We start from the raw sequence: 22696 nt of genomic DNA, 5'->3' as shown, positions 1-22696 counted from the left end.
TTAAATGCAGGATTCTTGGAAGTGTGGAGGAACAGAGGGATCTTGGGGTCCACGTATATAGATCCCTCTAAGTTGCCACCCAGGTTGCTAGGGTTGTTAAGAAGGCGTATGGTGTGTTGGCTTTCATTAACAGGGGGATTGAGTTTAAGAGCTGCAAGGTTTTGCTGCAGCTTTATAAAACCCTAGTTAGACCACACTTGGAATATTGTGTCCAATTCTGGTCGCCTCATTATAGGAGGGATGTAGATGCCTATGTAGTTACCATGACATGAGTGACAATCTGCCGGTACAGCTAAATCTTATAATAGTAACCTTGTCTGGAGGTTTCTTCAATTGCTCACAGTGATCTTTGGGGTTATTATTCTTTGATGTTGTTCTTGGTGTTTTCAGGGTCTGGTCCTTGATGCAATAGGGCTGCATTAGGTGGGGTTACGAGGATAGTATGAGTGATTGGGTCCAGCTAGGGTGCTCTGTCGGAGGGTCAGTGCCGAGATGATGGGCCAAGCGGCCTCCTCCTCCTCTGAATTCATGATTGCACAGTGGCTGAGGAGATGAAATGGATCTGATTTTAATATCCTCTATGTTACCCGAATCAGGATATGTGCCAACACCGGCATAAATAGAACTGATAAGTTGATCTCGTTCACACTGATGTCACGGTTCAGGCAGTTGAACACCAACCTATTCTCACATGCCGTTTGCATCAATAATTGCAGATTGTGGTCATGTTCTTGCTTTGTTCTTCCCACAACAACAATGTCATTGGTGATACAGATGCATCGTGACATAGTGCATACAATGCAGCTCATGTGAGCTTGAATGAAATGAAAAAAATGAAATGAAATGAAAATCGCTTATTGTCACGAGTAGGCTTCAATGAAGTTACAATGAAAAGCCACATTCTGGCACCTTTCTGGGGAGGTTGGTACGGGAATCGAACCGTGCTGCTGGCCTGCTTTAAAAGCCAGCGATTTAGCCCAGTGAGCTAAACCAGCTAGAATGAGATACTGGTTAACAACAAAAAAGGAAGTCATTGGAAACAGCATTACCTGAATAGGGTAAAAAATGTAGTGAGCTCTTGGGACTTCTTCACAAGATGTACCGACCAGTAGCCATGCTTGGCATCAAGCTTTGAGAACAATTTTGCACCTGTGTATATTTTGTAAGAACAATGTTTCAAAGCTATGTTCAAACGTTGTAGATTGAGGCATTATCTCAATGATCTGTCCTTCTTTATGATGCATGTAATTGAACTGCGGCAGTCTGTGTGCTCTTGCATTCTTCTAATGATTCTTTACATCTCCATTTTGTCTAGTTCAACCTTTAATATACATAGATCCTATACTTGCTTAGTGGATCAATTGACTGACTTGTATTCTCCCGGAGGTATAATAAGACCATAAGAAATAGGAACAAGAGTAGGCATTCTGCCCCTTCAGCCTGCTGCACCATTCAATAGGATCATGATTGATCTGACATTCCTCACGTCCACTTTCCTGCCTTTTCCCAATTGAAGCTGCCATGAAACTGCCAAATCTGCCAAAATATTCTGGATATTTTGATGTTAATTTACACACTGAGGAGATAGGTGTACTTTCTGATGTTGATCTGCTGTTTGATCTAACTGATTCCATGGATTGCTACGAGTGCAAGTTCACTGCATGCTGGTAGTTCTTCGATTGTCTAGTCTCCATGATGGAGAACATACGTGGCATCCAGGATGATTGATTATAGGGTGTAGGTGTCACTGGCTGGGCACGCATTTATTGCCCAACCCTAACTGAGTGCTTGCTGTCAATCACATTGCTGTGAATCTGGAGTCACAAGTAAGTCAGACCAGATAAGGATGGGAGATTTCCTTCCGTAAAGGACATTAGTGAACCAGATGGGTATTTACAACAATCAACAATGGTTCATGGTCATCATTAGACTTTTAATTACAGATTTTTATTGAATTCAAGTTTTACCATCTGTCATCGTGGAATTCAAACTCTGGTTCCCTGAGCATCATCCTGATTCTATCATTTGTGGGGGCGTGGGGACACGCAGACTGTTAGCAGAATAGGGATACAGCATAACACAGAAAAGAAAACACGTCAGAGGGAATACAGCGGCAGTAGGTTTTAAGGGAGTAAGACAATGCTGGGTGGTCTCTACTTTAATGTCAGGAGTATTACAGGTGAAACGAATGAGTTACGGGCAAGGATTGACACATGGGATTGTGATATAGTAACCATCATGGCGACGTGGTTGAGGGAGAGGCAGGATTGGCAGCTCAACATCCGCGATATAGAATCTTCAGGCAAGACAGAGGAAGGGGAGGCATTGTATTATTACTGAAGGAGTCAATTGCTGCAGTAAGGAGAGATGATAGACGGGATTCTCCCTACCCTGCGGGGCGGGGGGTCCCGGCACTGAGGAATGGCGTGAACCACTCTGACGTCGGGCCGCCCCAAAGGTGCGGAATCCTCCGCACCTTCAGGGACTAGGCTGGCCCCGGAGTGGTTTGCACCGCGCCGGCCGGCAAGAAAGGGGCTTGGCGCCATGCCAACCGGCGGTGAAGGGCCTCTGCCGACCGACACGAGTTGGCGCATGCGCGGGAGCGCCAGCATGTGCTGGGGTTCATCCCCGTGTCGGCTATCATGGAGGACTAGAGCGGCCAACGCGAAACAATTGAGTGCCCCCTTGGTCCCTTCGGGAAAGCCCACAATTCTCAAATTGTGCCGCCTTGAGCGGTTCTCCAAGTCCTCAAGCTTTGCTCGGAGTCATCTGTTGACCTCCACCACCCTCGCAATTCATCCCCCATCGAGGTGACCTGGTCGCTGTGTCGTGACACAGCCCCCTCCACTTCCTTCATCTTTTCGTCCTGCTCTCTCACATCGGCCTTGCCTTTGCCACCGCTACCTGCACTGGGGCGATTGCCTCCTCTACCAATGACCTCAATGCGACTGCATTCTCCTTCCTCAAGGCCTCCATGTGCCTCGCAAACTGTTTTTCCAACTCCACCGCCATCACCTCTGTCATCTTCTCCACCGTAAGTAATGCGGCCCCGCCTTGCAGTTCGGCTTCCGCCATCCTGTCAGCTCGTCCTCTCATTCAGTGGCAAACCCACGTTTCCTCCTTTCTTCGACGCTGCTCTGCGCATCCTTTAGCGGCTTATTGTTTTTTCTTTCTTTTCTCTTCTCTCCCCTTCAGTGTCCTGTCCATCAATCTGAATCATTTTTTTTTTAAATGGGGAGAAAAAAAAAACTTTCACCCAACTTCTTTAAACCTTCTTTCTCCTCTACATTCCCCCAGAGCTCCCCTGGGACAGGACTTCAGCCTTCTTTCTTCATCCTAGGTGGGAGCCATCCGATGTGGGACACCCCATCTACATCGTGCCCTGGTCAACGGGCCTGCCGCCTTGGCCTCCTTGTAGCTCCGCCCCCGTTGTTCCGAATCCACGCAGCGCTGGGCCCAGCGCCTCAGCCCCCGCCGCCTGACACCCGTGCGGGGTTCTTCACTGGTTTTTAAACCGGCCCCACTAGCTGCCCGTGATGGCCCCAAAGGCCGACGATAGTCAGGGGCGGGGGGGGGGGGGGAGGAATGATGACTCGGGGAAATCCCTGAAGATGCCGCAAATCGTGGCCAGCGGCGGGAGCTTTTTTTACTGCAGCTGCCCTGCTCGCCCACGCCACCGGAAGTCACCAGAGTTGATGTAGTTTACATGGATTTCAGCAAAGCCTTTGACAAGATCCCACATGGGAGACTTATAAAGAAGGCAAATGCACATGGGATACAGGGTAACTTGATAAAGTGGATTCAAAATTGGCTTAGCTGCAGGAAACAGAGGGTGATGATTGATGGCTGCTTTAGTGACTGGAAACCAGTGTCCAATGGTATACCACAGGGATCTGTGCTGGCTCTTCTATTGTTTGTTATTTATATAAACGACAAAGATGACTATGTGGGGGGGTAGGATCAACAAATTTGTGGATGACACAAAGATTGGCGGGGTAGTTAACAGTGAGGTTGAATATCTTGGGTTATAGGAAGATATAGATAGGATGGTCAAATGGGCGGCTAAGTGGCAGATGGAATTTAACCCTGAAATGTGTGAGGTGATACACTTCGGAAGGAGTAATTTGACAAGGAAGTATTTAATGAATGGCCTGACACTAGGAAGTTCCAAGGAACAAAGGGACCTTGGAGTGTTTGTCCATAGATCTCTGAAGGCAACCTTTGTCAAAGCTTTAGCAAGGCCTTTGACAAGGTACCACATGGTAGGTTGTTGCAAAAGGTTAAATTTCATGGAATCCAGGGTGCGGTAGCCAATTGGATGAGAATGTAGGAGGCATGGTTAGTAAATTTGCAGATGACACCAAGGTTAGTGGCATAGATAGGGTAGATAGTCAACATCTTTTCCCAAAGGTAGAGGAGTCTAGAACTAGAGGGCATATGTTTAAGGTGAGAGGGGAGAGGTACAAAAGAGACCAGAGGGGAAATTTCTTCACACAGAGGGTGGTGAGCATCTGAAATGAGTTGCCAGACACAGTGGTAAAGCCGGGTACAATTTTTTCCTTTAAAAAGCAGTTAGACAGTTACATGGGCAGGGTGGGTATAGAGGGATATGGGCCAAATGCAGGCAAGTGGGCATAGCTTAGTGATAGAAATTGGGCAGCATGGACAAGCTGGGCCAAAGGGCCTGTTTTCCATGCTGTAAACATCTATGACTCTATATTGGAGCTCTATAGAACTTTGGTGATGTCACAGCTAGAGTATTGTGTGCAACCTTTGTCATCACATTATAGGAAGGATGTAATTGTACTGGAGGGGGTGCAGAGAAGATTCACCAGAATGTTGCCTGGGATGGGACACTTAAGTATGAAGGGAGGTTTTTTTATAGGCTTGGGTTATTTTCTCTGGAACGGAGAAGACTGAGGGGTGACCTGATTGAGGTGCACAAGATTATGAGGGGCATGGACAGGGTGAATAGGGAGCATCTGGCCCCTGTGTTGAAGGGTCAATTACGAGGAGACACAATTCAAGGTGAGTGACAGGAGGTTTAGGGGAGATTTGAAGAAAAACATTTTTACCCAGAGGATGGTGGCAGTCTGGAATGCATTGCCTGGAAGGGTGGAAGAGGCGGGTTGCCTCACATCCTTTAAAAAGTATCTGGACGAGCACTTGTCACATCGTAAAATAAATAAATAAATAATCTTTATTAGTGTCACAAGTAAGCTTACATTACACTGCAATGAAGTTTCTGTGAAAATCCCCCAGTCACCACACTGGCACCTATTCAGGTACACTGAGGGAGAATTCAGCATGTCCAATTCACCTAACAGCAAGTCTTTCGGGGAGGAAACAGGAGCACCAGGAAGAAACCCATGCAGACACGGGGAGAGTTTGCAGACTCCGCACAGTCAGTGACCCAAGCTGGGAATCGAACCCGGGTCCCTGGCGCTGTGAAGTCACAGTGCTAATTACTGTACTACCATGTTGCACATTCAACCAAGGGCCAAGGGCCAAGTGCTGGTAAATGGGATTAGGTGCAGACTCGATGGGCCGAAAGACCTCTTCTGAACTGTATTACTCTGTGATTCTGTGGGGCAGCAGAAAATCCCATCAATTTAATTCTTAACCTATCAGAGATTGGCAAATGAATTATTAGACTAAATCATATATTTAGTATCACTTTATTTTTTTAACTACATGCAATAGCAAAGGAATTATATAATTCTAGCTGTAATCAGATTCAATTTAATCAACTAGTTTCAGAATGCCATGTCTGGGATCATACCAAATTTAGTATTTGTAGTTGTAAATTCAAACTACTGATAGCTCTCTCGTTAAGCTTGTATTGTCACTTCAATAGCTCACAGTTATCTTGTCCCAGAAATGTTTGCATGGTTGAGCCGAATTTAGACCTGCACTTATTTAGCCGTGTGTCCTGTTGGAAACAGGATTGTGGCTTCCAGATTAACCTGTTTCTGAGACCTCCACAATCGCTCTGATTTAACTGGGCCTCAGCTCTGAGGGACTCTGTTAGAACAGGTCAATAGTACTGAGGACATTATTCAACCTATTGTTTTAAATTTTCTCTGCATCTTGATAGGCTAACTAGACATTTTCCAAATGCATTTGTACTGATTTTCAACAGTATTGAGGCCAACAGCTTTCTGAAAAGTTTGTTAGCTTCTCTGCAATTTAATATTATCCTGTCATTTATTACATTCCCGTAACAGCCTCCCTGAACAGGCGCCGGAATGTGGCGACTAGGGGCTTTTCACAGTAACTTCATTTGAAGCCTACTCGTGACAATAAGCGATTTTCATTTTTCATTTTGTTACACAAATGTTTTTATCGCATATCTTAACCTTTCAGAAATTGTTCAGAAGGTCCGGAATGGGCAAAAACCTTACTTCAGGCCAACAACAGATATCAACTGTCACAGTGAAGAGCTTGGCAATTTCATGGAGAGGTGCTGGGCTGAAGATATTGCTGAAAGACCGGATTTTAGCCAAATTAAGTCTCTGATTACAAGATTCAATAAGTAAGTCAAAAGGCTGAATTTACTTTTTAGAGTTCAGTTAAAAAAATACCTCTCAAGTGCTCATATATCTGTCAAAATAAACAAGAAGCCATTCAAAAACAACTTCCAAGAAATATAACTCTATTAAATGGTCAGGAAGTTGTCGATCAAACAAGGTTTACTGTGCCCTTGACTGCTGCGTAAACAATCCCTATTGAGCTAAATCCATTAATTGTGTTTGGAACTCAGCCCAGCTGTATAAACCACCCGCCCTCCACCCCCCGCCTAGAGCTCAATACAATCAAGCCTTTGAAGTTGACTTTTTTCAAAGGCTCAAAAGATGGAATTTCCATCAAAGAGGTCAGGCATCTGTTCAGCTGTTTCAAAATCAGAACAGGTGCCTTGACTTTAAATTAATGTAATACTCAAAGCATTGGGTCCTGATGGCACATTAATATTATTTGTCAATACTTTGGATACATAATAGTCCTTTTTCCATTGGAGAAAGTATTCAAATTTATTGAAACACTTACACAAAGCTGATCAAATTAATGGGCGCTTACCTTTTTAAGGAAGAGCCCTATGATCAATCACTGCATGAAAAACATATTTAACTTATTATTCTGCATCTAATTATGATGTTTGAAGTTGGCAGCAACTCAAACTTGCTTTTCAAAAGATTAATGGCTCCACAACAGGTTTCCCTCAAGCTTCACAAATTGCCTGACCTGATGTATTTCACACAAGCTTCAGCACCTACATTTCATTGAAAATCTATAACTTAAAGTAATTCAAAGTTAAGGCAAGCATTTAAAAGGCTGAACCTAAAGTCATTTTGCGTGCCCATTGGGTCACAACTCAGCATATTTCCTGCGCCAATTAAAATGGGAATTGGCTCAAATATTTAAATTTATAGTCTTCGTCCCCAACCCCCACCCCCCCCCCACCCCATCTCCATTTTGATCAACTGATGCAGGTTTTCTCAGTGTTGAAATAGCAAAATCCAGCCCAATGTATACCACTTCATTCAAATAATGCTTTTAATTCCATCAACAGACTGGCTGACATTCATGACTCCGCAATTATTTTAGCTCTCAAACATCTTTAAGTGAGAATGTAAGTCTGTCACTACTTACTGTCAATGATTAGAAATGGCCAATATTGAATTGGGACAGTTTCAAGCAAGAGTAACTGGTGCCTATTACACTGCACCCCATAAATAGTCAAGGGCCTGAAAGTGCTCCACCAAAGCTCTGCTCAAAGAAGGCCTGGGATGGTGCCAGGATAACACAAAACAACAGGATGATAACCATCATTATTCAGTTAATGGCAAGATAAAACAAAACAGGATGATAGCATTCACTCCTGTTTCGTTAACATTTAAAACAAAATAGCAGCATAATAACCTTCACTTCTGTATCACAGTGTCAAAATAAAACAAACAGCAGCACAATGACCTTAACTGCGTATCAAAGTGTGAAAAGGAGGTAAAACAGACTACAACCATTGTAAAATCGATAGTTAGGTTTCCTTTCATCAGAAAACAGAACATTGAAATACCCAGCCTTAAGTTGAAATACTTTGGATTCCTACATTTCTACATGAAATAAGTTTTAAATTGTAAAATATAAAGATTTATGAGTTGCTAAGCGAACTCCTTCTACTTACCACCTGCTCACTGCCCCTCCCACCGGTCAACTCTCTTGCTCTCAACGGCCCGCCCTTTGTCTGTGCTTCCCTGCCCTCCTCGTGTTTGCCATTTTAATACCTGACTGTTTCCGCTTCCATTCTTCACTCATTCACTCACTCACTCACTCACTCACTGTCACAGATCATAGAATTTAAAGTACAGAAGGAGGCCATTCGGCCCATCGAGTCTGCATCAGCCCTTGGAAAGAGCACCCCAATTAAGCCCACACCTCCACCCTATCTCCGTAACCCAGTAACGCAACTAACCTTTTTTTTTGGACATTAAGGGCAATTTAATCATGGCCAATCCACCTAACCTGCACATCTTTGGACTCTGGGAGGAAACCGGAGCACCCGAAGGAAACCCACGCACACACGGGGAGAACATGCAGATTCCGCACAGACAGTGACCCAAGCCGGGAATCGAACCTGGGACCCTGGAGCTGTGAAGCAACTGTGCTAACCACTGTGTACCGTGCTGCCCATCCCCTCACAAAACCCTCACTGTGAGGCATGGCTCAAAAGCTGGTTGGCAAGAGGGAGGAAGCAGAAGAGAAGAGCTGCGAGCTGGAGCATCGGCCAGGGTGGGGAAGAGCGGGAGGGTCAGGCAGGGAAGCAGCAAGTGGGTTGGTTGGGCAGTGAGGAAACGAGCGATAAGGTTGGGAAGGAAAGCAGTGGGCAGGAAGGTTGTACAGGGCCAAGCATACGTGCGGCAACTGGCCGCGGGTTCGCGCATGTACGCGGCGGCCATTTTCGTGTCAGCCCCCGCGCAACACAGAACATAGAACATTCAGTGCAGAAGGAGGCCATTCAGCCCATCGAGTCTGCACCAACCCACTTAAGCCCTCACTTCCACCCTATCCCCGTAACCCAATAACCCCTCCTAACTTTTTTGGTCACTAAGGGCAATTTATCATGGCCAATCCACCTATCCTGCACGCCTTTGGACTGTGGGAGGAAACCGGAGTACCCGGAGGAAATGCACGCAGACAAGGGAGAACGTGTAGACTCCGCACAGACAGTGACCCAGCGGGGAATCGAACCTGGGAGCCTGGCGCTGTGAAGCCATAGTGCTATCCACTTGTACTACCATGCTACATCGCGGAGCCCTACAGCGGCCGGGCATGGAAGAAGATGTGCCCCCCCGGAATGCGCCCGCCCGCCGATCGGTTGCCCCCGATCACGGGCCTGGCCATCGTGGAGGCCCCCCCCCCCAACCAGGACGGCCTCTGCAGCCGTGACACTGAGCTTCTGCCGTAAGGGAACCACATTGGTGGAACTCGGTGAGAACTCGGCCGGTCGACCGCAGAAAATCACCGCTGGGGCCTCTTTCAACGGCCCCCGACCGGCAGCGCATCGACTGCGTGCATGTGACTGCCGCTGATTCTCCGGTCGCCGGAGAATCCTGTGTTGGCTTCGGACCTGATCGCAGGCATTCTCCGCCTCCGTGCCGATCGCGATTTCGGCACGGAGGTTCTGAGAATACGGCCCCAAGCCTCCGGGTTTTATTTATTCTCTTACATGATGTAGGCTTCACTGGGTTGACCAACACATATTGCTTATCCCTGTTCTAGCATATTCCCCTTTTCTATCAAAAACAAAATGGTGGTCGGGATTTTCTGGTCCCACCCCTGGCGGTTCCTGTCACAGGCATGAACAGAAAATTCTGAGAGGCAAAAAAAATCCATTGATATTGGACAGGACTGGAAAATCCCTGTCACAGTGGGACTGGAAGAGCCTGCCTAATGTGCTTTTGAAACTTGTGGTCAGGTTTTATTTAAGAAAAACACTTTGAACAATTTCACGTGAGAATGGTGGATCTTTGAATCAAAGTTTCAGCCCAAGGCATTTTTGCCCAAAGGGCCTAAATGTGTAGAAAATAAAAGTGTAGGTATAACTAACATGGAACTAAATATTGCATTAACAGCAAATTTGCTTGAACAATGCGTGTGTGCACCAGTGCTGCTATTTATACTTGTATTTATCATGCCAAGGTTATATATTTCTCAGATTTATTCTTTACTTTATCACGAGTCGATAAGGAAATAAAAATATAATTCTCCATTTTGCCTTTGAACCCAAGGACACTACCTGAGGTGCTTAAGAAATCATGCAGTAAATCACATAACATCGTCAACAAGAATTCAATTTAACAAGAATGAATGTGAGCATGAATCGGTTGTTCATGGCAACGTGGCCCCTAATCTACCTTCTATACATCTTCGTAAATCACTTTAATAAACACAAATTGCCACTCAATTGAGAAGTTAAAATGGGAAAAATGTGTTTCTGGAGTGCTCGCAGTATTCTGGGTTCTGGGTCAATTCAAGACTCAACAAATGTTGTTAAGTAACAGTTATGAAGGAATAAGGAATAAGAAATGGAGAAGAAGTTCAGCTCAAACATGATGTAATTGAATGGCTGCACTGGCCTGGGGGCTGAACAGGCTGCTCCTGTTCCGGTTTACAAACAGAAAAGGTTTGCCAAACATTTTTTACAAAGAGACTGCTTTCTTAAGAAATAAAAAGAACCAAAGTAAGAGTTAATACAGCAATAAGGTTTTTGGTTACCTGTCACGGTTTATGGTTTAAGTTATCGAGCAACCCTAGACTGTCTCTACAGAGCCATTACACTTATCAGAATAACTCCAGGAGGCCTTCATTTAAAGGAAAAACATTCAAAGAACAAAGAACAAAGAAAAGTACAGCACAGGAACAGGCCCTTCGGCCCTCCAAGCCTGCGCCGACCATGCTGCCCGTCTAAACTAAAATATTCTACACCTCCAGGGTCCCTATCCCTCTATTCCCATCCTATTCATGTATTTGTCAAGATGCCCCTTAAATGTCACTATCGTCCCTGCTTCCACCACCTCCTCCGACAGCGAGTTTCAGGTACCCACTCCCCTCTGTGTAAAAAACTTGCCTCGTACATCCCCTCTAAACCTTGCCCCTCGCACCTTAAACCTATGCTCACTGGTAATTGAACCCTCTTCCCTGGGAAAACGTCTCTGACTATCCACCCTGTCTATGCCCCTCATAATTTTGTAGACCGCTATCAGGTCGCCCATCAACCTCCGTCGTTCCAGTGAGAACAAACTGAGTTTATTCAGTCCCTCCTCATAGCAAATGCCCTCTATACCAGGCAACATCCTCATAATTCTCTTCTGCAACCTCTCTAAAGCCTCCACATCCTTCTGGTAGTGTGGCGACCAGAATTGAACACTATACTCCAAGTGTGGCCTAACTAAGCTTCAACATGACTTGTCAATTCTTATACTCAGTGCCCCGGCCAATGAAGGCAAGCATGCCGTATGCCTTCTTGACTACCTTGTCCACCTGTGTTGCCCCTTTCAGTGACCTGTGGACCTGTACACCTCGATCTCTCTGTCTGTCAATACTCTTGAAGGTTCTACCATCATTGAATATTCCCTACCAGCATTAGACCTTCCAAAATGCATTACGTCACATTTGTCCTGATTAAACTCCATCTGCCATCTCTCCGCCCAAGTCTCCAAATGATCTAAATCCTGCTGTATCCTCTGACAGTCCTCATCGCTATCCGCAATTCCACCAACCTTTGTGTCGTCTGCAAACTTACTAATCAGACCAGTTACATTTTCCTCCAAATCATTTATATATACTACGAACAGCAAAGAGCCCAGCACTGATCACTGCGGAACACCACTAGTCACAGCCCTCCAATCAGAAAAACACCTTTCCATTGCTACTCTCTGCCTTCTATGACCTAGCCAGTTCTGTATCCATCTTGCCAGCTCACCCAGGATCCGTGTGACTTCACCTTTTGTACCAGTCTGCCATGAGGGACCTTGTCAAAGGCCTTACTGAAGTCCATCTAGACAACATCCGCTGCCCTACCTATATCAATCATCTTTGTGACCTTTTCGAAAAGCTCTATCAAGTTAATGAGACACGACCTCCCATTTCACAAAACTATGCTGCCTCTCGCTAATACATCCATTTGCTTCCAAATGGGAGTAGATCCTGTCTTGAAGAATTCTCTCCAGTAATTTCCCTCCAACTGACGTAAGGCTCACCGGCCTGTAGTTCCCTGGATTATCCTTGCTACCCTTCTTAAACAAAGGAACAACATTGGCTATTCTCCAGTCCTCCGGGACATCACCTGAAGACAGTGAGGATCCAAAGATTTCTGTCAAGGCCTCAGCAATTTCCTCTCTTGCTTCCTTCAGTATTCTGGGGTATATCCCATCAGGCCTTGGGGACTTATCTACCTTAATATTTTTCAAGAGGCCCAACACCTCGTTTTATTGGATCTCAAAGTGACTCAGGCTACCTACACACCCTTCTCCAGACTCAACATCCACCAATTCCTTCTCTTTGGTGAATACTGATGCAAAGTATTCATTTAGTACCTCACCCATTTCCTATGGCTCCACACATAGATTCCCTTGCCTATCCTTCAGTGGGCCAACCCTTTCCGTGGCTACCCTCTTGCTTTTTATGTACGTGTAAAAAGCCTTGGGATTTTCCTTAACCCTATTTGCCAATTGCTTTTCGTGACCCCTTCTAGCCCTCCTGATTCCTTGCTTAAGTTCCTACCTACTTTCCCTATATTCCACACAGGCTTCGTCTGTCCCCAGCCTTCTAGCCCTGACAAATGCCTTCTTTTTCTTTTTGACGAGGTCTACAATATCTCTCGTTATCCAAGGTTCGCAAAATTTGCCGTATTTATCCTTATTCCGCACAGGAACATGCCGGTTCCGAGTTCCTTTCAACTGACATTTGAAAGCCTCCCACATGTCAGATGTTGATTTACCCTCAAACATCCGCCCCCTATCTCGGGGCGGGATTCTCCGGGAATTGGCGGGGTAGGCAGAAACGGCGCAGTGGAGTGGCAGGGCCAGAACAAAGGTGCGGAATCCTCCGTACCTTCAGGGGCTAGGTCAGCGCCGGAGTGGTTTGCGCCCTGCTGGCCAGCGTGGAAGGCCTTTGGCGCCACACCAGCTGGGGTCGAAGGGACTCCACCGGCCGGCGCGGGTCTGCGCATGCACGTGAGCGTCAACGTTTGCTGATGTCATCCCCGCTCATGCGCAGGGGGGGGTTCATCTTCACGCCAGCCATTGCGGAGGCTTACAAGGCCGGCGTGTAGGAATAGAGTGGCCCCATGGCACAGGCCCGCACAAGAATCGGTGATCCCCGACTGCAGGCCAGGCCAATGTGGGCGCACCCCCAGGGCCAGATCACCCTGCGCCGCAGGAACTTAGTCAATATTGGGGAAGTTGAAGTATCTCATCACAACAACCGTGTTGTTTTTACTCCTTTCCAAAATCTGTCTATCTATCTGCTCCTCTATCTCCTGCTGGCTGTTGGGAGGCCTGTAGTAAATCCCCAACATTGTGACTGCAACCTTCTTATTCCTGATCTCTACCCATAACAGATATCTTTGCAGCATCCTTGAGCACGGGTGAGGTCCCGGAGGACTGGAGAATTGCTAATGTTGTCCCTTTGCTTAAGATGGGTAGCAGGGAAAATCCAGGGAATTACAGACCTGTGAGCTTGACGTCAGTGGTAGGCAAACTGTTGGAGAAGATACTGAGGGATAGGATCTATTCACATCTGGAAGAAAATAGATTTATCAGTGATAGGCAGCATGGTTTTGTGCAGGGAAGGTCATGTCTTACAAACCTAATAGAATTATTTGAGGAAGTGACAAAGTTAATTGATGAGGGAAGGGCTGTAGGTGTCATATACATGGACTTTAGTAAGGCATTTGATAAGGTTTCCCATGGCAGGTTGATGGCAAAAGTGAAGTCGTATGGGGTTCAGGGTGTACTAGCTAGATGGATAAAGAACTGGCTGGGCAACAGGAGACAGAGAGTTGTGGTGGAAGGGAGTGTCTCAAAATGGAGAAGGGTGACTAGTGGTGTTCCACAGGGATCCGTGCTCGGACCACTGTTGTTTGTGATCTACATAAATGACCTGGAGGAAGGTATAGGTGGTCTGATTAGCAAGTTTGCAGATGATACTAAGATTGGTGGAGTTGCAGATAGCGAGGAGGACTGTCAGAGAATACAACAAAATATAGATAGATTGGAGAGTTGGGCAGAGAAATGGGAGATGGAGTTCAATCCAGGCAAATGCGAGGTGGTGCATTTTGGAAGATCAAATTCAAGAGCGGACTATTTGGTCAATGGAAGGGTCCTGGGGAAAATTGATGTACCGAGAGATCTGGGAGTTCAGGCCCATTGTACCCTGAAGGTGGCAACGCAGGTTGATAGAGTGGTCAAGAAGGCATACAGCATGCTTGCCTTCATCGGACGGGGTATTGAGTACAAGAGTAGGCAGGTCATGTTACAGTTGTATAGGACTTTGGTTCAGCCACATTTGGAATACTGCGTGGAGTTCTGGTCGCCACATTACCAGAAGGATGTGGATGCTTTAGAGAGGGTGCAGAGGAGGTTCACCAGGATGTTGCCTGATTTGGAGGGTGCTAGCTATGAAGAAAGGTTGAGTAGATTAGGATTGTTTTCTTTGGAAAGACGGAGGTTGAGGGGGGACCTGATTGAGGTATACAAAATTATGAGAGGTATGGACAGGGTGGATAGCAACAAGCTTTTTCCAAGAGTGGGGGTGTCAGTTACAAGGGGTCACGATTTCAAGGTGAGAGGGGGAAAGTTTAAGGGAGATGTGCATGGAAAGATTTTTACACAAAGGTTGGTTGGTGTCTGGAACGCTTTACCAGCGGAGGTGGTAGAGGCGGGCACGATAGCATCATTTAAGAGGCATCTAGACAGATATATGAACGGGCGGGGAACAGAGGGAAGTAGACCTTGGAAAATAGGTGACAGGTTTAGATAAAGGATCTGGATTGGCGCAGGCTGGGAGGGCCGAAGGGCCTGTTCCTGTGCTGTCATTTTCTTTGTTTTTTGTTCATATAGCCTCGCTGCCCTTTGAGGTGTCCTCCCGTAGTACAGCTGTGATATTCTCCCTAACCAGTAGCGTAACTCTGCTACCCCTTTTACATCCCCCTCTATCCCGCCTGAGACATCTAAACCCTGGAACGTTTATCTGCCAATACTGTCCTTCCCTCAACCAGATCTCTGTAATGGCAACAACATCATAGTTCCAAGTACTAATCCAAGCTCTAAGTTCATCTGCCTTACCCGTAATACTTTTTGCATTAAAACATATGCACTTCAGGCCACCAGACCCTTGTTTTTAGCAACATCTCCCTATCTGCTCTTCCTCAGAGCCATACTGGCCCTGTTCCCTAGTTCTCCCTCAATGTTTTCACCTTCTGGCCTATTGCTCTGGTACCCACCCCCCTGCCGTACTAGTTTAAACCCTTCTGTGTGACACTAGCAAACCTCGCGGCCAGGATATTTATGCCTCTCCAGTTTAGATGCAACCCGTCCTTCTTATACAGGTCACACCTGCCCCGCAAGAGCTCCGAGTGGTCCAGATAATGGAAACCCTCCCTTCTATACCAGCTGTTTAGCCACGTTTAGCTGCTCTATCTTCCTATTTCTAGCCTCACTGGTACTTGGCACAGTGAGTAATTCCGAGATTACAACCCTAGAGGTCCTGTCTTTTAACTTTCTGCCTAGCTCCCTGAACTCCTGCAGCAGGACCTCATGCCACTTCCTGCCTATGTCGTTAGAACCAATATGTACAACGACCTCTGCCTGTTTGCCCTCCCTCTTCAGGATGCCCGCTACCCGTTCTGAGACATCCTGGACCTTGGCACCAGGGAGGCAACATACCATCCTGGAGTCTCTTTCATGTCCACAGAAGCGTCTATCTGTGCCCCTGACTAGAGAGTCCCCTATGACTATTGCCCTTCTGTGCTTTGACCCTCCCAGCTGAACATCAGAGCCAGCCGTGGTCCCACTGCTCTGGCTGCTGCTGTTTTCCCCTGATAGGCTATTTGCCCCAACAGAATCCAAAGTGGTATACCTGTTCATGAGGGGGACAACCACAGGAGATTCCTGCACTGACTGCCTGCCCCCTTCTGGTGGTCACCCATCTCTCTGCCTGCACCGTGTGACCACGTCTCTATAACTCCTATCTCTGACGCTTTCCGCCCCTGCATGCTCCTAAGTGCATCCATCCAATTGCTGATCCAACCGAACCACGTGGTCTTTGAGGAGCTGCCATTGGTTACACTTGCTGCAAATGTAGTCAACCGGAACGCTAGAAGCGTCACAGATCTGCCACATCTCACAATTAGAGCACTGCACCCCACTGAGTGATATTTAAGCACTGATTAATTAATTTAAAATAAACACTTGAACTATTGTTAGATTGAGTTACAATTAACTATATGGCCCTGAGGCAAGATGATTTTTACTGTAAAATTAAATGCTAAATACCGATCACTGCCCTCGGATTTAGTTACTCCACTATCTGGTTAATCAATTAGATTTGTTTTGCAATATTATTTTTTTTCACATTTAACAGATTCCCAACCAGCCAATCAGGTCACAGCTTTATTGTGATGTCACTTCAGTTTTCCCCCCCACACAATTCCTTTCACTGTCCAGCATTCAAAGTACCAACTTCAGCTGTAATGGGTATTGTCAATCAGGAGTTGGTGTGATTCACAAAGAATTCCACTGATGAAAAATTAAAAGACACTGTTAGAATCAGCCTGCTGCAAATCCCCCAGTTATTTTAGTGGAGAAGTGCTTGAAACTGATTACTGAGACTCTTTAAAGAGACTCAAGTCAAAGCGGAGTGTGTCAGGAACAAAAATGTCATTAAATGCAGAAGCAAAGAGAACATTGTTTACTAAGATAGCTAGACACCTTATTGCATTGTTTTTATTCATTTATGGGATGTGGGCGTCACTGCCTAGGCCAGCATTTATTGCCCCTTATTAATTGCCCTTGAGAAGATGGTGGTGAACTACCATCTTGAACCATTGGAGTCCATGTGAAGATATTATTTGAAATCATAAAGGTTCCTGAGAGCTGATATCCACGGGTATGATATTCCAACCCCATCCACCACCAGGATTGTCATGTCCCACCGAAGGTCAATAGGCTTTTGGCTGGACGGCCAAATCTCCCATGGTGAGATGGCAGGACTAGAAATTCCGGCCCATATTTAATCACCATGTCAGACTTTTAAATCAATTTTGGTAGGCCACTGATCTCTCGTCCATTTCTTACAGGGAAGGCAGCAGCAGTATCTTGGACAATTTGCTGTCAAGAATGGAACAGTATGCCAATAACTTGGAGAAGCTGGTGGAGGAAAGAACACAGGCCTACCTTGAGGAAAAAAGAAAAGCAGAAAACCTACTCTATCAAATTTTACCTCAGTAAGAACTGTTATCAATACAATGTTTATCATTAATGAAACCCAAAAAATCCAAAAGTATTTAGGGGGTTTCTCAGTGTTTCTAAGGTAACATTATGCTTTAACGAAAATTGAGGCAAAATTCAAAGGCCTAAGGGAATATTCTAATTGAGACAATGGAAATCTTAATCACAAAGTTACAAATCAGCATGTGAATATTGCTGCTTTTAAATTCTAACAAATCTCTTGCACCAATTAAAAGGTTATGAAATTTTAAAGGGAGAAATTAACTGAAGGTTACAGTTAATATTAGTGAGCTCGCACCTTGTAATTCCAACCTGGCAGGTTCTACTGTAAGGGTTATACACTCAGTTTTGTTTGTGGTCAGGCCAGTTTCTCAAGGGCACACACCTCAGGGAAGTTGTGAACCATACCCTGAATTTGGGAACCTTTCGTAAGGTCTTGCACTTTCTATGTTCTCATGCCTCTTCTAAGGTGTTCATGCCATCAATGCCCCTTCTGTGGTCCCGCTTCATCCTGCATGCCATTTACCCAGTATGATTATAAAACCTATCAGCCATAGAACAATGACAAGTCTTGATATGCCCTGAAAAAGATGATGCCCTTAAAATGAGATAGAGAATCTGGTGAACTGGTGTGACAACGATTATCTCTCCCTCAATGCCAACAAAACAAAGGAGATTGTCATTGACTTCAGGAAGCATAGTGGACAACATGCCCCTATCTACATCAATGGGAACAAAGTAGAAAGGGTCGAGAACTTCAAGTTTTTAGGGGTACAGATCACCAACAGCCTGTCCTGGTCCCCCCATGCCGACACTATAGTTAAGAAAGCCCACCAACGACTCTACTTTCCCAGAAGACCAAGGAAATTTGGCATGTCAGCTACGAACCTCACCAACTTCTACAGATGCACCATAGAAAGCATTCTTTCTGGTTCTGTCACAGCTTGGTATGGAGCCTGCTCTGCCTAAGACCGCCGGAAACTACAAAAGGTCGTGAATGTAGCCCAGTCCATCACGCAAACCAGCCTCCCATCCATTGACTCTATCTATAATTCCCGCTGCCTCAGAAAGGCAGCCAGCATAATTAAGGACCGCACGCACCCCGGACATACTCTCTTCCACCTCCTTCCATCAGGAAAAAGATACCAAAGTTTGAGGTCACGTACCAACCGACTCAAGAACAGCTTCTTCCCTACTGCCATCAGACTTTTGAATAGACCTACTTCGTATTAAGTTTATCTTTTCTCTACACCTTGCTATAACTGTAACATTATATTCTGCAGTCTCTCCTTCCTTCCCTATATACGGTATGCATTGTTTGTGCAGCATGCAAGAAACAATACTTTTCACTGTATACTAATACATGTGACAATAATAAATCAAATCAAATCAAAAAACACCCAAAATTCCTGTGAAAATAAATCCCGTCTGAGTGAGTCCATTAAAATGTTTTGGAGCTCAGCGAAACATACATAATAAGGCTTCTGTGAACTAACTTTAAATAAGGTGACAGGAACACGATTTAATGAAAAAAATAGAGTCTCATTTTTTGCTGGTTCAGTGGGGTTGTTCCTGGCACTTGTAGCACCGGGAGTTCCGAGGCTGCAATCAGTCGCATTTCCTGCACTGGGGAGCTCCACTCACCAATGCAGGACGAGATCAACCATTTAAAAATGTTGCCCCGACCACCAACCACCCGACATGATCTTTGGATTCCCGCCACCGACCCACGACTCCCCCCTCCTCAAATGCCCCAACTCACCTGTTGGGGAATCTTTGAGCTGCCCCACAGTCCACCTCCATCCCCAGGCCTAATCCCCTGCCAGGCTAGCATTGCCACTTGGGCACCCTGGAAGTGCCAGGCTGGCACCTGGATGGCACTGTCATGGTGTCCAGGTGGCATCAGCAGTGCCAATGTGCCAGCCTGCCCAGTGGCCAACCACCCTGGGGGCCTCCAATTGCCAGGGAGACCACCCCCCAAGAGTCCTTCCACCTGGTCCCATTTGAGGAGATCAGTGCTAAATGGCGTCTGGTTGGAGACTCCTCAGTGAGGCTGATAGATCCCGGGGACCAGTCAGATCTGGGGTAGGCACAGTGAAGTGAGCTGTTCAGCTCAATCAACTGCACGGGATCCAGTCATGAGATCTTGCTAGATTTAGTTAGATATTGCGGGGTGTAACAACCATCGGGAATCCCATAAGAGTTATCTTGCGGGATTTACCAGCCATGCGCCATCCTGATTTTGGCAGGACATGGCCGGTAAATCGCACCCCTGATATCTGTTATTGTAGTTGACCTTATGAATGTTTGGCTGAGCTCCAAGATTAGATTAACGCAGGTGGGAGTCTGTTTTCACAGGCTGAGTGAGAGTGGGTGAGGAAGTATAAAAGGTGAGTGCTCGAGTGCCTAACAGCCTTTGTTATAACTGGGATTAAGCCCCAGAGAACAGAGGCCTTCTAACCAGCATACCTGGACATTCACCAGTCTCCATAGCCATCTTTGAACTGTGCATAGAGGTAGCAGGCCCAACTTCATCCTTGCCTCCATGGAATGAAAATATGGGGCAAAATTCTCCGATTCCCCCACAGGGTCGGAGAATCGCCCGGGGCAGGCGAAAATCCTGCCCCCGCCGTGGCAGAAATTCTCCGCCACCCGGGAATTGGCGGGGGCGGGAATCACGCCCCGCTGATCGGCGTGCCCTCTGCGCCGATTGGCGAGCCCCCCTGCGGCGATTCTCTAGACGAAGTCCCACCGCTTGAGGCCAATCCCGCCGCCGTGGTTTGAACCATCTCTGGTGGCGGCGGGATCGGCAGCGCGAGCGAGCCCCCGGGGTCTTGGGGGGGGGCGTGGGCCGATTGGACCCCGGGGGGTGCCCCCACGGTGGCCAGGCCCGCGATCGGGGCCCACCGATCGGTGGGCGGGCCAGTGCCATGGGGGCACTCTTTTTCTTCCGCCGCCGCCATGGCCTCCACCATGGCGGAGGCGGAAGAGAATCCCCCAGCGCGCATGCGTCGGTGGTGGCGTCAGCGGCAGCTGATGCACCGGCGCATGCACGAACCGGCGAAGGCCTTTCGGCCAGCCTTGGCGGCGGGCGTCAAAGGCCGTTGGCGCCGGATTTGGCGCCAGTCAGCGTGGTGCCAACCACTCCGGCGCGGGCCTAGCCCCTCAATCTGAGGGCTTGGCCCATAAAGGTGCGGAGATTTCCGCACCTTTGGGGAGGCCCGACGCCAGAGTGGTTGGCGCCACTCCGCTATGCCGGGACCCCCGCCCCGCCGGGTAGGGGAGAATCCCTCCCATGGTTATTAAGGAACTCTCTCAAAGGCAATGGGTCTGTTGAGTGAGGGAATTTCCCAACTCAAGTTTACCTCCTCGACAGTGAAAATCTGGTCCCCTTGGGCGGGATATGCCGTTGCCGGGACCAGAGGATGCTGCCACATAAACAGTCAGAAGATCTCACCCTCTGTGTCCCAACCATTATCAACAATGGTGAACAACTGACTTCAAACAGGGCAGCACTTCATTTCAATATTCAATGGGAAGCATGTTTGTCCTGCATACAGTTTCTCACTATTCTGTCGACTGGACATTAATTGTCAATTCCACCCTTTTAAAATGGATATCTAAGAATGTTAGATGGTAAAGTTATGCCTGAGGTCACTGGCACATCAAAGTGATATAAAGAAACGTGCTTCCTGCGTATTGTGTAATTTTGTAACGTATTGTGAAAATAATTAAATGCTTGACTTTTTTGCCATTTTAAAAACTTATTTAGGATATTTAAAATTTTAAGTACTGACAGGGATGGCATGGATGGTAGCGTTGTGGATAGCACAAATGCTTCACAGCTCCAGGGTCCCAGGTTCGATTCTGGCTTGGGTTACTGTCTGTGCGGAGTCTGCAGATCCTCCCCGTGTGTGCGTGGGTATCCTCCCGGTCCTCCGGTTTCCTCCCACAGTCCAAAGATGTGCGGGTTAGGTGGATTGGCAATGATAAATTGCCCTTCGTGTCCAAAATTGCCCTTAGTGTTGGGTGGGGTTACTGAGTTATGGGAATAGGGTGGAGGTGTTGACCTTGGGTAGGGTGCTCTTTCCAAGAGCCGGTGCAGACTCGATGGGCTGAATGGCCTCCTTCTACACTGTAAATTCTATGAAAACTAATCTATGTTGGGGAAGATAAGACAGCACTGCCAAGTGGCCCAAGCTTGTAACTACACTGTGACCAGCTGTGACACAAATCTGAATGGTAAATGCCTTCCTCAGAATTTGTAATGAAAAAGCTGACACAAAGGTGTGATTGCAATCATGGCAAAAATATTTAGGTGAGAGTTAATAATTGCTACTTAGTGTGGAAATTTCCATCCCTTCCGTGGCGTGTTTTCCAGTGGCTGAGGGAGCTCTCAATTGGCCGTTGGAGGGATCTTCTGGTTGCGCCGATGTCTGCTGCATTTTGCATGGCTCACCTTCCTGCCACTGTGACAGCCACTGCAGGGGGTCACTCTTGGTGGGACTGGAAGATCGTACCAGTGGGAAGGAACAAAAAATCCCACCCTTAGGTTAAAAGAATGTATGATCATATTCAAAAGGATGGGATTCGAAAATTTGGCCCTCGAAGCACAAATTAAATTTCCACAAAAGTATAAAATAGCACGTCTGATAACAGTACATTGTTGCATAAGCATTGATAGCACTCTTGCCTCTGAATCAAGGTCAAGCATTCAAGTTCCACTCTGGAGACTTGAGCATGTAATCTAGGCTAATATCAATCAAGTACTGGCAAGTATTGGGCGGTCAAATCAAAGTTGAAACCAAAGCCTGTCTGCCCTAACAAGTTCGAAAATATCACACACACCAATTGAAGGAGAATAAACGGATCCCCTGCTGGCCCTGGCCAACATTCATTCCTCAACCAACCCGTAAAAGCCTCACAGTCTGCAAATTTGGCTGCTGTCTTTCCTACATTAAAACAGCTTCTAAGCCTCTTAGGTTGTCAAACAATTTGGGATGGCCTTGTCTAAATGCAAGTCCATTTTTTGTTAACGTATTTTATTACAAACATGTGTAAAGAGAACAGTAACATGCACAACACACTCAACAACGTCACAATCCAGAGTTTGTACAATATTTACCCCTTTTTACCCACTGTCTTCCCCAGGGTAGCATGGTGGTTAGCATAAATGCTTCACAGCTCCA

At 46.6% G+C, this 22696-nt stretch overlaps 1 protein-coding gene across 1 annotated transcript in view; it reads left to right on the top strand.

Moving 5' to 3' along the window:
- LOC119962751 (atrial natriuretic peptide receptor 2) overlaps window positions 1–22696 on the top strand; it is a 195123-nt gene that overhangs the window by 119499 nt on the left and 52928 nt on the right. Inside the window, exons 15-16 of the mRNA XM_038790768.1 lie at window positions 6367–6535; window positions 17357–17503. Of these exons, the coding sequence (XP_038646696.1) occupies window positions 6367–6535; window positions 17357–17503 (316 nt within the window). The remainder of the gene's footprint in view (window positions 1–6366; window positions 6536–17356; window positions 17504–22696) is intronic.

This window comes from Scyliorhinus canicula, chromosome 3 (genome assembly GCF_902713615.1).
Source record: "Scyliorhinus canicula chromosome 3, sScyCan1.1, whole genome shotgun sequence".
Lineage (NCBI taxonomy): Eukaryota > Metazoa > Chordata > Chondrichthyes > Carcharhiniformes > Scyliorhinidae > Scyliorhinus > Scyliorhinus canicula.
Note: the sequence above shows the minus strand (reverse complement) of the source record. Positions and strands in the feature narration are given on the sequence as shown.